Genomic DNA, 16,980 nt, shown 5'->3' with positions numbered 1-16,980 from the left:
TGGTCGATCATGGTTTGATAGAATAACAAAGATGGAATTAAAAGGACCAATTAAAGACACCACACACGATCAATCTAATGAATAATCATTCATCAATTAACTAATATCAATATGATTTTGATATTTTAAATGTAATGAACACACATTTGCCACATTTTCTCGGTATGATATAGATTAAGTTCTTATCAGTTACTTACGTTTTATACATTCAGAAATGCTATTAATGCTAACTCTATAGAGTTTTTGTCTTGTAGATATTGGATGGTTGAAATATAATAAAGTGCATAATCTAAATACACAGTGTCTTAGATTTGTTATTTCAGCTAACACCACATATTTAGTTAATTACTGAGCTGTTTTCAACACTAGATCTGTGCGTATATAATATACCCTTACGAGTATGATAAAACCATAAAAGTGACATATTTTGAGTACAAATAAATATTAAATATACATTGCATTCCTCATATTATATTGTATGAGAGGATTATAAAGGTTTTGAAAAGCTAAGCTTCTCAAGCCCTATTCACACCAACTAAATATTACATGTAAAATAATAAAACAACAATCTTATTGAAATACTAAATGTTATTTATTGATTCGTCAACTAATTCTTAGTTATACTGTGACTTAGAAAAAAAAGTAAATTAACATATTTAACAGAAAAATTTAAATGTAAAAATCCACGGTTAACATATTCTTGTATGACTGGTAAATATTTTCTACGTTTAAATTTTTTTAAACAAGATTATTATTGTCAATAAATATTCTTAATACATTGCTTTTGATTGGTATACTTCTTTAAAACCAATGTTAATCATAAAATTAAAATGTAAATATCCTTTGTTGTAATAATAATAAAAAAAAAATAGAATTGAAGTCCTAAAATAATTAACAGTGCAACATGCACAAAAGTAAAAAATTAACGTAAATAAATAATAATATACATTATGTTCTACTAGAACGTCTTAAATTAGAAGATGGAATTATTGGATCAGTTTTATAAACAAGAGCTTCCATATATGCTTTACGCACAGATTTGCGATCTGCTGGTTTTTTTGATTCTGTTAGCTTAATATCATCCAGTTCTTGAGTAACGCCAAGGGGCTCCAGTTTGTTACGAGGTAACCATTGCCTAGTACAGTATATTATATTTAATTTTAGACTTGTATAAAAGTTAACAGGTAACAATAACAATAGTATAAGCATAATATAATATATACTTATGTACCTATCAACTATCATAATCTGACTTACCATGTACGCTTGGAATCAAAAAACAATACTAAGTACACAAGCTCTTTGTAATTACTTGCTAAATTTAATACTTCTGACGGAGGACTTGGAACAGGAATACCATTATGCAAGTGTCCCGGTGGCATATTTGGGTCAATTATCTAAAAAAAATATGATATAATTATTATTAAATATGATAAAATTTTGCATTTCATTAAATATTACCAAAGCAGGATACCATGGATATCCTCTACACTTAGCCCAGACCAATTGTAATTGTGCAAATTCATCTTTTTTTCCTCTTTTCTTTTGTTCCTTTTCTGATTCTGAATCTGATGAACTTCCAGATGAGCTACTGCCATCAGTAGAAGATCCACTTCCAGTAGTAGTAGTAGTAGAATTTGAACCAGATTCAGAACCTAAATAGCTAGATTCCTCATCTGAGGGAGAATCGTCCTCTGTATCAGTTCTCTTACCTAGAAATTTAATATTTATTTATTTGTATTTAAATTAAAATTAAAAGATTGCTGGGCCTCACTGAGAAAAACTCACATGGAGGCTCAGAGTTTTCTAGTTTACAACAAATTCTTATTATTATAATTATTATAGATATATATTAATTTTTTTTTTTTTCATAATAAATCACATAAATAATTTTTGTGAGTGTTGTTTAGTATGTTACCTATATACAATACTAGCTGATCCCCGTGCACTTATTCGTCATTTATAACCGGCAAGTCATGATCAAAATTTCCCGTGGATTTACCCTATCTTAATCTCAATAAAAGATTTTTAACAGTCATTTAAAATACAGAACTAAAAGCATCATATTATTTCATCGCATTTTTAGCTTTGTAAAGACAAAACAATTTTTAAAATTGGTACCTAATAACAAATTGATAATTTATTATTATCCATATTAAATTGTATAACCAATAGCAACCATATAATATACAAAAATATATTTATTAATATTGTTATTTCAATGAAAAATCTCAAATTTGCAATAAAAAAATTAAAGACAACTTATTAAGATAAAATATAGCCTATAGATTCATGGAATTATGTAGCTTTCTGTCAGTTAAATAGTTTCAGAGAATTAAACCGATTAGACTACCAATTTACTTCTTTGTATTATAAAACCCTTTAAGGGTTAGGGGTAGAATTTTTAAAAATCCTGTCTTAGGGGGTTTTCACATTATAAAACAAACTTACTGACACAATTCCATACTCATATATTCAGTGGTTCCGGCTAGGTGATTTTTTTCATTTTAACCTCAGTTAATTTGGATGTCAAGAGACTAATGGTTGTGGTGGCTCTTAAATATCAGGGAGAATCACTTTACCTGCAGCACAACAAATACACCATCCCATATGGTCCATCGCTTTAAATTTTTTTTTCAAAACACGGGCCGCCATATCATAAACAGGTGTACAGTTTACACACTTATTCTAATTTATTGTTATTAACTTTTTAATTAATGATTAACTTTATTGAATTTATGCCTATGGCACTCACAAAGAATGTGGTTTTCTATTGGTGAAAAAATTGATTCAGTAGTTCCAGAGATTACTCTCAACAACGTCAACTAACTAACAATTCCTCTTAATATAATAAAATATAGGTATAGATTTATCAGTGGAAGTAATACGAAAGCAGTTTCCGCTCCAGTCTTCGATATCAAGGGAAAAAAAAAGTATAGATTTACTACTAATAAAATATACAACTCACTAGATCTATACGCTTTGAAACTTTCAAAGTTAGCTGACTGCCTTGTACGTCTAATAAGAGGAGGTGTAGATGAAGGATCTGTGGATGATTTCTTACGAGTAGAATTTTTAGAGGTTCTATAAAAATTGGTTAATAATTAGTGATAGTTTAACATAAAATTTTATTTTTTATTTTTTCTTCTTACGTGGCCGGTGATGTAGATTTTGAGGGAGTTTCTGGTTTTTTAAAAACAAACTGTTCACTTGGTTGATCATTTTTTTTCTTGGCATTCTTTTTTAAGCTTGTTTTTTCCACTTCCATCTTTCCTTGTTCATCAATATCTTCAGTTTTTTCTATAACTATAATATAAATGGTAATAAAGAAAACATTATACATTTTATCATAGATTTATTTTTTCATATCTCTTACAATGATTCTAGTATGATTTACATACTATTTATATTTATAGAAAAGCCAACTTTTAGCTTTATTGTCGAGAAATGTGTAACGATCGAAATTGTAATTAATATTAATAATATTATAAACCATTATGCGATAGCACTCTCCGTCCCACGGTCCCCTCTGCTACCGCTCATAGGCAACACCGAGTTCAACACACACACACACACACTGTCACGTATGCCTAGTACCCGTGGTTCGGATGACCGGCCGACACTGTATAATATTAACACCTCATTAACAGCATATAATAATATAAAAGTGTAAAGTACACCGGCCAAACATATTTTTAACTAAATTATGCAACAATAAATTATATAACGCTGTTCGGTGAACAACACGCCCGACAACGGCCATCTCTTGATTATTAATTTTTCTTTGCTTCAACGGGCAACATCATGGCAGAGTAGCAAAGAATAAAATCTGCGTCTTCGGACGACACTCAACGGTCCAGCAGTAAAGAAGATGGTAATATGATTTTGTTAACGTTGTACATACAACACACATACACCCACACCTTGGCCGATGAATTAATATTATTAATTGTTAAAATAGGTTTTGACACTTTTGGTGTCCTTTAATATTATGAAATATGATCGTTCGTATATATATACTATATTCATATACCATTATTATTTATTTATTCATACACTGGTAACCAATATTCGGAGCCGTGTTTGGAAATGGCATATCGTCCAATTCCATATTATTATATTCTATTTTATATTTATCCGTTATGTTTGTTCGTTGGCCTTCAGTTGCGGCCAAGTTTTTATGCCGTATGGCTTTTCTTGGCCATAAATTAAAATTTTATTTTCTGGTATACATTAAAAAACCAATCCCCATAACTATGTTTTAATTTTTTTTCCCTTTTCCGATTTAGTTATTTATTTATATAAAGAAAATCCCGCATGCTCCGATTTTCGAATCTCGGCTGTGGATTGGCGACCTATACCAGCCTCGTCAATGTACACTCCACGCCGAATCTGGGTATGGCCTCGTGCAAGTTGTTACAAATGAATCATTAATGGAAGAATTTAATAGGAAATTCATTTCCTCGCTAATTAGTCATGTAACATGTAACTATTAAAATTAATTACAAAAAAAATTGGTTTCAAGAAATGTATTACCGTAATTGACTTTTTGTTGAGAGTTGAATGAATAATATGCATTGAGTTTTTTATTGTTAATGTTTTATGCATACTGAAGTTGTTCCTTAAATGATTTTTTTTTCATTTTTTAAAGGACATTTTTTGATAATTTAGAAAATCTCCATTCATCATTATTATTTATCTTTTTAGTTAATTATTTATAAATTTTAATTAATATTGTTGTATAAATCTGTATAAAAACTTAAATTCAATACAAGAGATAGATTTTGAGATGGCAAAAACGCATGTATTGTATTATTATTAATAATTCAAATAGTTTATAATATAACACTATGCAATAACTTAAATATTCAATGTTTTGAACAAATTTTGTAATACAAACAATTATTTAAATTACCATTTTCACATTTTTTCCCTTCCAGGTCGATTTTAGCTCTAAGCTTGGTCAATTCTGTTTTTATTAAACGAGCTCTTTTATTTTGCCGGCCACCTCTGCACTTATCAGCTAACTGCAGAAGTTTACACATACGATCATCATCACCCATAGTATTAGATGGATTACATATCTCTTTCAATTCATGATCAAACTCTGCACTCTTGTCATCCTTAACTTCTTCATTTGTTTTTGCAGTACATTTTAAAGCACTAGTGTCTTCAATTTCTTTACTGTCTTCAGCTAAAGTCATTGAAATAGGATCTAAATCCAAAATTTTTAGATCTCGTTTGGCAGTTCTTAATACTGTTCCGCCCTAAACAAGGTTTTTTATTTTATTTTTAAGCTTATTATTAGAAAAAATAAACTCACTTGGTCTCTCATCTTTATTCCAGCTTTATAAAATATAGTTTCTTTTGAATTATATGCTAAACAGTTTGATATCATTAAATTGAAATCATTTTCAAACTCTTCAAGGCTATTATATTCAGAATTTTTTATTTTTAATTCCATTGTCAGTAAATCCATTGGATGTTTCACTATATCTCCATAATCAGGGACTTCATTTTGATCAACGGGTTCAATAAATATTTGACCAGTGTCTTTTACAATTAACTGCTGTAATACTGAATGCAAGAAAGCATGGAATGGCCATAGAGATTTGAGTGTATATTGTTCACATCTTAAGAAAAAAATTGTGATATTTAAATTTATTAGACTTATAAACAAAATAAATCATTAGAGAATATTTAATACTGACACTTTGATATTCTCTTTTTTCAAACGTTCTCTTTTACGTATCAGTTCACAAAGTAAGCGAACTCTTTCTAGATCTTGACGAAGAGCTTGCCAATATTTTAATTGACGATATAGTTCGTTCTTAAAATGTGATAAATGAATAACATTTCAAAAAAATATTATTGTTGGTTTAATATATAATACATATGTATATTAAATATAAAATTAATTTTTCTTAAACACCATAATTTGTGTACTTATGTTTACTATAATAAGAAAACACTTACAAGATCATCTTCATTTCCATTTGAAGTGATTGGCTCTTCGCGTCGTGAAACATTAGAATGTTGACTAGTTTGTAAACGTCTTAAAAGTGGAACTCCATTTCTAAACTGCCGTTTTAATGTCCAATAAGCAATTAGTCGTTGAACAAACTGGCCTTTTTTAGGCACTGACAGTAAATTTGATATTTCAGTAACTCTAAAACAAAATTCAAGTATTATGAGAATTATTATAACGTATAAGGTAATAACATATAATACTCTATTTCATATTACAGTAACCTCAGGCAGCAAGGCTTCTGCAAATAGCATTGGCAATGGGTATGGTTAACATGTACTAATAATGTGGGGTATACTTAATGCCAACAAAACATCAACTTTCTATTACACAAACAAATCGGCAATGAAATGGAATCTTTACACAGACAAAACAATTCTGGCAATAGACTTAACATTTGTTTTTCTGGAGACATTTTTGTGTCCACTCAAAAGAGGCAAACATCAATGAGTTTCTGTTTTCGGCAACATGAGTCTACCGGGTGATTCTTTTATCATTGAACTCTCATTATTACAAACATTATTAATGTTTTTGAAAATATTATTTTACATAGGTTCAAGTTGTTAAAAAACCAACGTTTTTATTAAAAAATTATTTTTATAAATATTTTATATCCTTATAATTTTTTAAGTTTTTTACTTTTTTGAATGACAACATTGAATTTTCATTTCATATTCCAAAGCAGAATATTTTTCTAAGTATTTTGATTCATAGAAATCGAATTTAGGACGAGTAGTTTATGAGTTATAAGTATTTAAAGTTTAGACAAGCCGAGTAGTGGACAAACTTTTGGGGGGTAACTCCATACCACTACTCTGCCAATCTAAACTTTAAATACTTATAACTCATAAAGTCATAAACTACTCGCCCAAAATTCGATTTTTACGTAACAAAATACTTAGAAAAATATTCTGCTTTGGAATATGAAATTAAAACTCAATGTTGTCATTCAAAAAAGTGAGCAACTTAAAAAATGATAAGGATAAAAAATATTTTAAAATAAAATTTTTTAATAAAAAGGTTGATTTTTGAACAACTTGAAACTATGTAGAAAAATATTTTCAAAAACATTAGCATTTTTTGAAATAATGAGTGTTTAATAATAAAAGAAATACCCAATATTTGGTGTCAACTTAAAACTGGTATCGCAAATTCACAACATCTGATAAAATTGCTTATTATCATTATGTTCTCTTTACACTTTCCTGATCTCACTATCACACAACTATCATTAAATATTTTATATTATACTAAATGTTTCCACTTTTTTTTTTTTTAAACAGAATGTTGCTGTTTTGTCTTTGTTTTTTGTTTTGCCATCTTGGTGTAAGCTCGGTTTAAGCGCTGTGCTCACGGGAATGTCACTTTCATAAATCAATCAATCACTAAGTATTTATTTTGTAAAGCAATTTTTGGCCGTAACTAATCGCTGAAAATGAATGCTTGCAAAAATCTATTATTAATGAATGTAGACAAACAGAACAGGATAAAAATTGTAAGCCATCCTAGGCTACTATTACATACGTAAGACAGAGTATAGAAATATTACCTTTCGGGAGGTATTGTAGGTATTGATATGACTGGAGCAGCAGAACGCTTTTTAGCTAAAACTCGTCTGGCGTTATTTAATTTTTCTCCAGGCGATTGTCGTCCTCGGTTTTCAGCTAGATAATCTACTGGTGCATGGGCATCGCAAAACGCAATTTTTTGAACCAAAACTGTTCCTGGTTCAGCATCTCCTAAAATTGCAATTGCAATTAATATTTTATATAATAATTTGTAAAATAGAAAATTTGAAAATATTTAGAAAAAAATCAATGTACCATTACCAATATTAGAAATATCATTAGATATAGTTTCCATTTTCATATATAAACCAGCTTGTTGAGCACACGTGACATGAAATGCTGCATAGCAACTTGATTTGTGGCATTGAATACATGCTCCTACACCACGCTGTTTACAAATATAACATGTAAGTTTCCATCTAGCAGTAGGAATTGTTTCAATGCTATCAATTGGTTCTAAAAACACCTATAGGACACAAATTTAGTATGTAAAATTGTTTTATTAAATTAAGTTATCAGATCAATTTTATGTATGACTTACAGTATTAGCAAACCTAACTTCTGGTATCCATAACGCACACACAACATGAGCCCATAATCCACGATCTGTTTGTTTGAATGCACCACAATTGTTGGGGCACAATACACAGTCAACCATACATGATGGCGAGTGTAGGCATCGCCTTAATACAAAATTTGTGTTTTTAAAGAAAAGCTATACAATTTGATATCAAACTTTATTTACCGACAAAGCCATTGTCCTTCAGGTATATATGGAACACCATAACAATCTTGATGAACAGCAAGATTGCACATATCACAAAATAGAATGACGTTAGAATTTTGACATTCACCATCAAGACAAATAGAACAAACAGCTTCATCGTCAATGACTGCTAAACTACTGTCAACTTCTTTGTTCATTTGCTATGTAAATAAATTAAAAATATCTAAAATTGTGTTCAATGATATTTGACATACTAAAATAATTAAACCACTTACTACAAGGAAATAAGATTCTTTCTCTAAACGGTCCATTAACAGCTCAAAAGACGCAACTGATATTCCTGCCAAGCCTGAAGATTCCCTACGTTCATTCATAATTTGTAGCCAAGCAGCATCTTCTTCATCCATATCATATTCTACTTCAGTATCCAATTCTTCAACCGACTTTTCAATAAATCTAAATTAATAAATTTTTAAAATTTGTCTATAATACATAATATAATAGTGAATAATAAATCTTAATTTATATGTACCTAATGTACGAATTAGGCATAGGCGGAGCTTGAAGTATATTGTAATTGTCAATTTCTTTAAATGCAGCTTGAGGTAAGTTTTGAACAGCTTCTTTACTTTTTGATAAAGAAGAAAGTATTGCAACTGTCTAAAACCCAAATAATATAATTGACACTACTTAATTATAAATTAGAATAGATAAAAACAAACTTTAAAGGGGATTTTAATATCTTTTTTTTGTTTTAAGTAATCATCTTTTGATATTATTGGTAAATATTCGTCAGCATTAAATCGTATCACTTTGTGATCAGCAACTTCAACTTCACATAAAGTTTTTGATAAATGAACAGGTGTCACAGGTTCTACCACTTCAGGTTGAGATGCTCTTGAAAGTGTTGTAAATGTCACTCGTCTTCCTTTTTTTTTTTTACCTAAATTATTAAATTATTAGTTACAATTTACAATCATCCAAAAGCAGATTATTGTTCATACTTTTAACTTTACTGATTGGAGTAACAACAGTTTGTTTGTTTGGTGTAACTATATCTAATGGAGGTATAGGACTAGAATGTTGAATGTGAGCAAGGTGATATTGAAAACCAGTCATGCTTGAGTATACTTTGTCACAATCAGCTACTGGACATTCATATGGAGGTGGTTTCAGGCTACGTAGCTGACGGCAATATTGGAGTACATCGAAGTCTTCCATTTTTGTTTTCTCCCTGACACGACTATATCAAATAGAATATGAAAAAGTATACAATATCTATTAACAGGTATGAGTCAATCAAGGCAAATTAGCATCAAAGCCCTCAATAATATAATACGATAGCTAGATACATAATTATTTTATATAAATGATAAAAAAATTGTATACATTTAAACTAAAATAAAATGAAAGGCACCGCTTTCAAGACGTGACCATAAGTCCAGTTTATCATACTTCTGGAAAAAACTGTTGTCCTCTGGGTAATCAATTATTGATTTCATTAAAACGTTCTGTTTCTTGAAGGTAGTCAAAAAAAATAACAAAAACCAAAAAATAAGTTTTGAAACAGTTGGAACTGAGTACCAGAAATTATTGGGCTACAATAAGACCCGATGGATCACATTAATGCTTGCAATCGAAAAAGTTTTGCAGTTATATTTAATATCGAAAGATGATATCTTAAGCATAAAAATAGTTTTTAAGAACTTTTCTAAGTTATGGCTTTTATTTGTATACTGTTAGACAGCAACTTCTTATTTAACAGTGTTAAAGAATTATGGTCAGAATGTTTCAGAGATTGAACTATAAAATATGATAAAGTAATTAATAATTTACAAAAAATTTAGATAAAAAACTAAGTTCTTTATTTTTTCCATATTCAGTATGTTGATTACTCTCACTAGCAAAAAAAAATTTAAAAAAATAGCTGTTCAAGAATTATTTGGATTTTTACTTTCAAATGACTTAACCTTTATATATATATAAATGAGTTACTTATTTATAAACGTAATCAATTAATTTAATTTTTTTGTTCCATAAAAATATAATAGTATGCTATTTTGTTTAATAATGTGCATAAAAGTGTAATGTATAGTAAGTAGTATGAGTAATAGAGTTTTGTTTGTCCTATTTTCGTTCAAAAAATATATGGTCAACATAGGCAGCCCCTTTCACTCAACACCTTTGTATTCGCTTTTGCCAGCATAGTAAATAGTAATCAAACATAAAATACAAAAAATAAAGTTATATTGTGGTGAACAATGAATATAGTTATACATATAGTAATAAGGGAACTTACCTCAAATTATTTTTAATGGTAAATCACTGACAAAATCACTACATATTATACAAGCATTTGAAATCAGTACTTAAAAAGTTAAATGACAAATTCATTATGATAGTATTATATTACACTAAATCGTACTTTAAAAACGTTACAACACGCTATATTTCCATCTTAATATTATGTTTAAACACAAAATCAAACATAATAATTATCATGCATGTTGTTGGTTATTAATTGTTATCATTATCATTTTATCAATTGAAAGTGGCGGTTAAACCAGTGTTAACCAATAATATATATTATAATTTAAGAATTAAACCCATTACTTATGAGTTATTAATAATATTACGTTTGATTTAATAATAGTCCGGGACAATGGGTTTATTATAACGATTAAATATAGCATACAATTATATAAATGTATACAAGTCTACAAATAGTTTACGGACGCTTGTTACTAGTAATAGTAGACACTAAACAGTAAACACAATAAACACGTTATTCCAGGAGAGCACAACTCTACAATATAATATTAGGTATTTAGATATCTATAATAAAGACATTGTGTATATTTAATAATATGCGTAAAATATTATTATTGCGTAAAAAAAAGTGAAACAATAGATGTCGCTCTGCTGTACAGTAGTTTACAAGTGGGTTACTGCAATGGATGGTATAAATTTGAATTCAGTGATATAATATCATTGTATACGAAAAACGATTCTGAGCGGAGACGGTTTGCAGTCTAGGACAGTGCTTCTCAACCTTTTTCAAACTACCTCCCCCTAAAAAGCACTTAATTAAGATAAAAATTAAAATAAACATGAAATGTTTATAATTTAATGATAAATAATATACACATATAATGGAAATAAAATGTAAATATATGTTTAAATATAATTTAACAGGATAAATAAAATGTTTTGAAATGTATTGATCAGTGAGATGGTTGTGATTGGTGATTCAAAGCTAGTTTTTTGCGTTTGGTTCAAAGTTTGTGAGATGAAAGCGTAAGTCTCCTCTTTTGACGATGTCGAGTAGATTATTTTTTTTCGTTATTCTGTCACCGCACTGAATCCTCGCTCAACGAGGTAAGAGAATGGGAAGGCAATTAATAATTATTGTACACTTGTACTACAGTCTACAGTCCAGGATAGATTTGACTGATAGTAGACTGGAGCCAAAACTCTGTGAGGTGTTCGCCATTCTTATACTTGCTTTTAACATCTCATTAGCGGAAGTTTCAATCAATTCTTCTTAATACTGAAGTTTTTGAGGATTCAATATTTAAAAAAAGATTTATGACCCACTGAGGAACTTTCAGGTATTCCAATATCTTCAAAACGTAGTCAAAAATCCTTATCCAAAGACCGAAGGTGTTGACATTAAATTTATGTGTCATCAAACATGATTTTATTGTTCTTGTGTAGATCGATAAGACTGGAAACTGGCTAAACTCGTTGCAACCAAAATTCTGCTTCCATTAATTTAGTTTTTGTTTAAAAGGCAGAAATAATAGATTAAGTTGTTATGAAATTGAGCTCTTGATGTCATTGAATTTTGCGAATAAATCAGTCAATAAAACAATATTGCCACCTTATCGCCCAACACCAGTTCACCGGTTCCCCCAACGCCCAAAACGAGCTCACCACCACTAAGGCGATATCACCCCTGTTGAGAAGCACTGGTTTAGGATATTTAGTTTTATAGTAATATATCAATTATATTGCTATTATTTAAAAAAAATGTAGATACTTATAAGATAAATTTCAAATTAATCAAATTAGATTTATCATGCATCCGACTCACTCAGTCAGATATAGTAGGTATATTAAAGCATAATAGCATAGAAGCAAGTTATATTATATATAAAGCATAATTATAAGTCAACAACATTAACATTTACAGTCAGAGTATAAAGTACACTATTAAATTTTAAAGTACCCATGAATAATATTTTAGATTCTGAACGAAGTGATAAATGTATTGATTTTACAATGTGTTTTTTTTTTTGTGTGTGTGTGTACAGCATAACTAGTCGAAATAATGCTTCAATTTCAAACTTTGGGGGTGGTTTCCGATGTAAAAGTGAATATCCTTAGTGCATTATACAGGTCAAAAGTAAACATTTTCCGACAGTTTTCAAAAAAAATCGAGAAAAACAAAAAAAAAAATCAACAGAAAAACGGGATTTTTACGCAAAATCAGTTTTCGACCAAATCGATTTTTTTCATGGTTTTAATTCAAAAAATAATCACTGTAAATACTTGAAATTTTCACTAAATGTTTATGTTAGTGTTATCTATATACAGTTTAATTTTAATATTGACTACATACGTAAAAATCACGATAATTCGCAAATTATTTTAAGCTAGAAATTCATAAAAAATTTTCTTTTTAAATCTAAAATTTTATATATCCTAGACAGATAAACCGTCTCCGTTCAGAATCGTTTTTCGTATACAATGATACCTATCATTGCATTCAAATTTAACCTAACCTAGTCAGAGGTCCACCCCACCCCCAATGTACAGCAGAGCGATACCCACTTACCCGCTTTTTTAAATTATAATTATATAACTAAAATTATTATTATTGGTTATTCAATATATAATTTAATCCAAATTTGAACTTAAAATGGTATTTATAAAAACAAAACTGTTTGTATACATTTTAGATTTCTTTGCCGCAGAATTAACTAATTAGGTCGAACCTTGTTTTAAATTTTCAATCAAAAGTTAAACGTTTAATACATTTTTAACAACCAAAGAATTTGTAAATTTTGTAAAAATTTGAACTAAATGGTTAAAAAAAAAACGTGCCTATGTATTTTTAACATTTTCCAAGTGCTATTATATTAAATTATAGAGAACCTTATTAGTTATTGTATTACATTTTCAAGTTTTTTGACCCAATGAATAACATTTTATCGACATTCAAAGAATGAAAAACTAAAAAAAAACGGAAAATTTTAAATATCTACAAATAACTTGAAAAATTTATCAAGTATAGAAAATGCCAGTTAAACAGTCGGTGAACATTTCATGTGTTTCCAGTTATTTATTACCAATATAAAAAATTCAGTTTTTTCTTATTTTTTGTTTTTTGTTTTTCCCGGTGCTTTTGAAAACTAGCATTATTTCAACAACTTATACTCAGACACAAAATAAATAAATAAAAACGCAACATTGTAAAATCAATATATTCATCGCTCTGCTCAGAATCTAAAAATTGAAAATAAATTCATGTAAGTTTTTGGTTTGAACAATTTTCCTTTTATAGATTTATAAATTATTAGTCTATATACTTATAAGAAACATTAATATTATAAACACAGTTTAATAGAACGAAAAAATTATCCTGTGTTTGAACTGTTTGAAGTTCAAATTTTTATTGACATTGGATGTTCACCTGTAAACTAATGATTCTAACTTGATTCAATATTAATCATTTTAATTTTTTTGGTTTTTAATCTGTAAACATTACATTTATCAAAAAAAGTTAGAAGAGTCAAAAAAATGTATACAAGATTTCTCATAAGCTGTCATCATAATAGCTCAAAAATATTGAAATTTATAAGAGTAATGGTGTGTTATGTTTTGTTTACCTAGTTTGGAGGAGTATTTTTAAGCTGTTATGGTGATTATCAGTTTGGAGATGGCTCTGGGATGGTAAAACAAAATTTAAAAAAATATGGCACTTTTATAATGCATGTTTTTAGGAAAATATTATTGTATGCATAGACTGAATGAAATTTGCCAAGCTTATGAATATTAGAAATAAATAGTAGTAGTATGTCCAGGGAGGTTACTATAATTTTGAATCCTTATAATATAACCAAAATATGCATTTTTAAATTTAAAACAAGAAACTAATTTTTTTTTTATGCATTAACAAACCAAAATTGGGAATATGAACGATGCATAGGTCGTGTATTGATCATATTTTGTGTTATACACAATAATAACCTATTTATAAATAAAATCAATGATAAAATTAATAAACATAAAATGAATCGGCGATCCTCAAGGGCTATAGGAAAAATATGTATTCACAAACCAACAATAATATTGTATATCAAAAATTTTAAATGTTTAATATAAACAGTAAATAAATAGTTAATATAATGATTGACTGTGCATTTTAAAAATATGAATATGGCATACCTTTAGCCAGTGGTTTTCTTGGGGGGGGGGGACTGAGTACCTCAACTAATTTTTTGGATACACTAGCGTACACCTACTTCTTTTTTAAAGGGGAACGCATGGGACGGATTGTTATGCAAACTTTTAATCCCCCGCCGCCATGATTATGTAAGTTTTATTAAAATGCTAGGGACGCTTCATTTTAAAAGTAACTAGAGTACCTCTACTACTTTATTTCCAAGTCAACCACTACCTATAGCACACATTTTTCATATAACCGTCCAGTCCTGAATACTCATTCTGGACATGCCTGCCTCTGAAAGTCACTATCCTATGAGGCAAAAATATCATTGGTTGTGTAATGAAAATGATGTATAGCTTAGAGGATCATACTAATAGGGGCCAACAAATCAACAACTTTACCACAATATCAGTATGAATTTTCAAGGAAAATGTATTATGTTGCGTAAAAGAATATAATATTATTTCAATGATTGATTTTTGTAGTACAAAAGATGAGTGGGTACTATTACACTTATTTATAAGAATTTTCTCATTAAAGAATTCTCTCCCGACCAATTATTTCCTAAAAAAATTGATGATGTCACCAAAGAGAATATTTTTAAATAATTTATGTTCATAAAGAATTTTGTCCCAAGAGAAAAATATGATTTAACTATGGTCGTTTGTTCATTTGAACCAGGTATTCATAGAACATTTTGTAAACATCAATATATAGTTTATTAATATTTTTTAATAACTTGAATAAATTTTCATTTAATAATAATTGAAGATAAATATTCATCTAAATGTTTACTTTCAGATACAAATTACTACAACATACTTAATTGTTTAATGATTTACTCATGTCATTAAATTATAATATTACAGTTCGACCTATTTAAAACTAAACTGATTGCTTACCAAATGCAAAATCCCATAAAAATATTCCTAATTATTATTTGCAATTACATTATTCGCACATCCTAAGTGCTTATAGTCAGTAAACTTAATTTAAAAAAGATATATTATGTTAGGTACCTACCTATTATAGATATACATCATGTTAAGTAATATTATTCAATTTACAAATATGAAATTAAATGTTCTAAAAAATGAAAATTCGCAACAAAAACTTATGCAAATACTAAGTCCTAAAAAAAATAATAAAATGTTGATTCAATTCTTACCCTTTTTTTAATATTTTCATTTTTTTGATATGGTCTATTCCATCAAAATATTTTTGTTTAGTAATGCCATTAGGTAGTATATCATCGCATCTAATTAGCAAAACTTTCAGTACTTTAGATGCATGCATAATATTGTCATGCCTAAAAGAAATAGCAATCAAAATTTTTTTTTTAATTAAGTAGACAGATAGAATACTAGATATTAGATAACTAATGTATAAATTAGATTCAATGTTTAAATTAAATAATACATAAATTGTTAAAAAAATTATATTACATACAAAATGTACATAGGTTAAAATTACATTTTGTAACATTATATACACTAATTATTATAATGTATTTGCTCACTTGAGATGTATCGGGTTATCATTAATTTTTGTTATGAATGGTTCCATAATGAAGTCCTTATTATTTTTTGATTACTGTGAACATGAACCATAATAATGAGGTACTATATTTATAAAAAACTTAATATTTGGTTGTGGCCTTGTGGGAGGGGTGTAGACTGTGCTTTCAATTGAGATATGAAATAAATAAATAATATGTTGTACCGAGATAGTTATAAACTTATAATCAAGTACTGAAGTGTAAGACACTAAAGACAAAACTTATGACTAAATACTCTTCATTTTTCACACCTCAAAGAAAACATTGTTAAAAACATTGGACTTTTTATTTTTTTATTTACCTACTTACTAGGTATGAACTGTGAATAAGAGATACATCACAGGTCCAACGTCCAACTACTTACAACTCTGTTCATTCACGCAGTACCGCTATTAACGAACATCGTGGTAATGAGTAACGGATAGTTAGAAATATTACTGAGCACTGAGCAGTGAACACGATATAAGATATTAACGATCATAGAAGATAGAACAAACCACGTGTAACGAAAACGACTATCAAAAACATCATAATATTATGGTGATCGAGCATGGGTGCATGACCACATGGCGACTTAGATAGTCAGATACTAAAATTTCGAATAATACGCAGCTATAACAGTGTTGTTCAAGTAGTTGACGGTTG

At 28.5% G+C, this 16,980-nt stretch overlaps 1 protein-coding gene across 5 annotated transcripts; it reads right to left on the bottom strand.

Annotated features, from left to right (window-relative positions):
* Positions 1–570: 570 nt before the first annotated feature.
* Positions 571–16,980, bottom strand: Br140 (bromodomain-containing protein 140). Of its 5 annotated transcripts, none has more exons than XM_015519719.2 (20): positions 16,637–16,980; positions 16,297–16,370; positions 15,946–16,086; positions 9,328–9,566; positions 9,046–9,266; positions 8,856–8,983; positions 8,599–8,779; positions 8,342–8,523; positions 8,138–8,279; positions 7,852–8,062; positions 7,578–7,767; positions 5,977–6,169; positions 5,712–5,830; positions 5,324–5,633; positions 4,916–5,267; positions 3,153–3,306; positions 2,969–3,084; positions 1,462–1,712; positions 1,258–1,397; positions 571–1,135 (listed from the first exon to the last, which is right to left on the bottom strand). In XM_015519719.2, exons 2-20 carry the CDS (start codon positions 16,341–16,343, stop codon positions 949–951), a joined length of 3,504 nt encoding a protein of 1,167 aa, XP_015375205.1. In that variant the 5' UTR covers positions 16,344–16,370; positions 16,637–16,980; the 3' UTR covers positions 571–948. The 5 variants fall into 5 exon arrangements, with proteins under 5 accessions (XP_015375205.1, XP_015375201.1, XP_015375215.1 ...); XM_015519715.2 differs by having other exon boundaries at positions 16,645–16,980; XM_015519729.2 differs by having other exon boundaries at positions 16,700–16,980.

Source organism: Diuraphis noxia, unplaced genomic scaffold, assembly GCF_037042655.1.
Source record: "Diuraphis noxia isolate RWA-SAM2 unplaced genomic scaffold, SU_Dnox_SAM2 contig0003, whole genome shotgun sequence".
NCBI classification, from domain to species: Eukaryota; Metazoa; Arthropoda; class Insecta; order Hemiptera; family Aphididae; genus Diuraphis; species Diuraphis noxia.
Note: the sequence above shows the minus strand (reverse complement) of the source record. Positions and strands in the feature narration are given on the sequence as shown.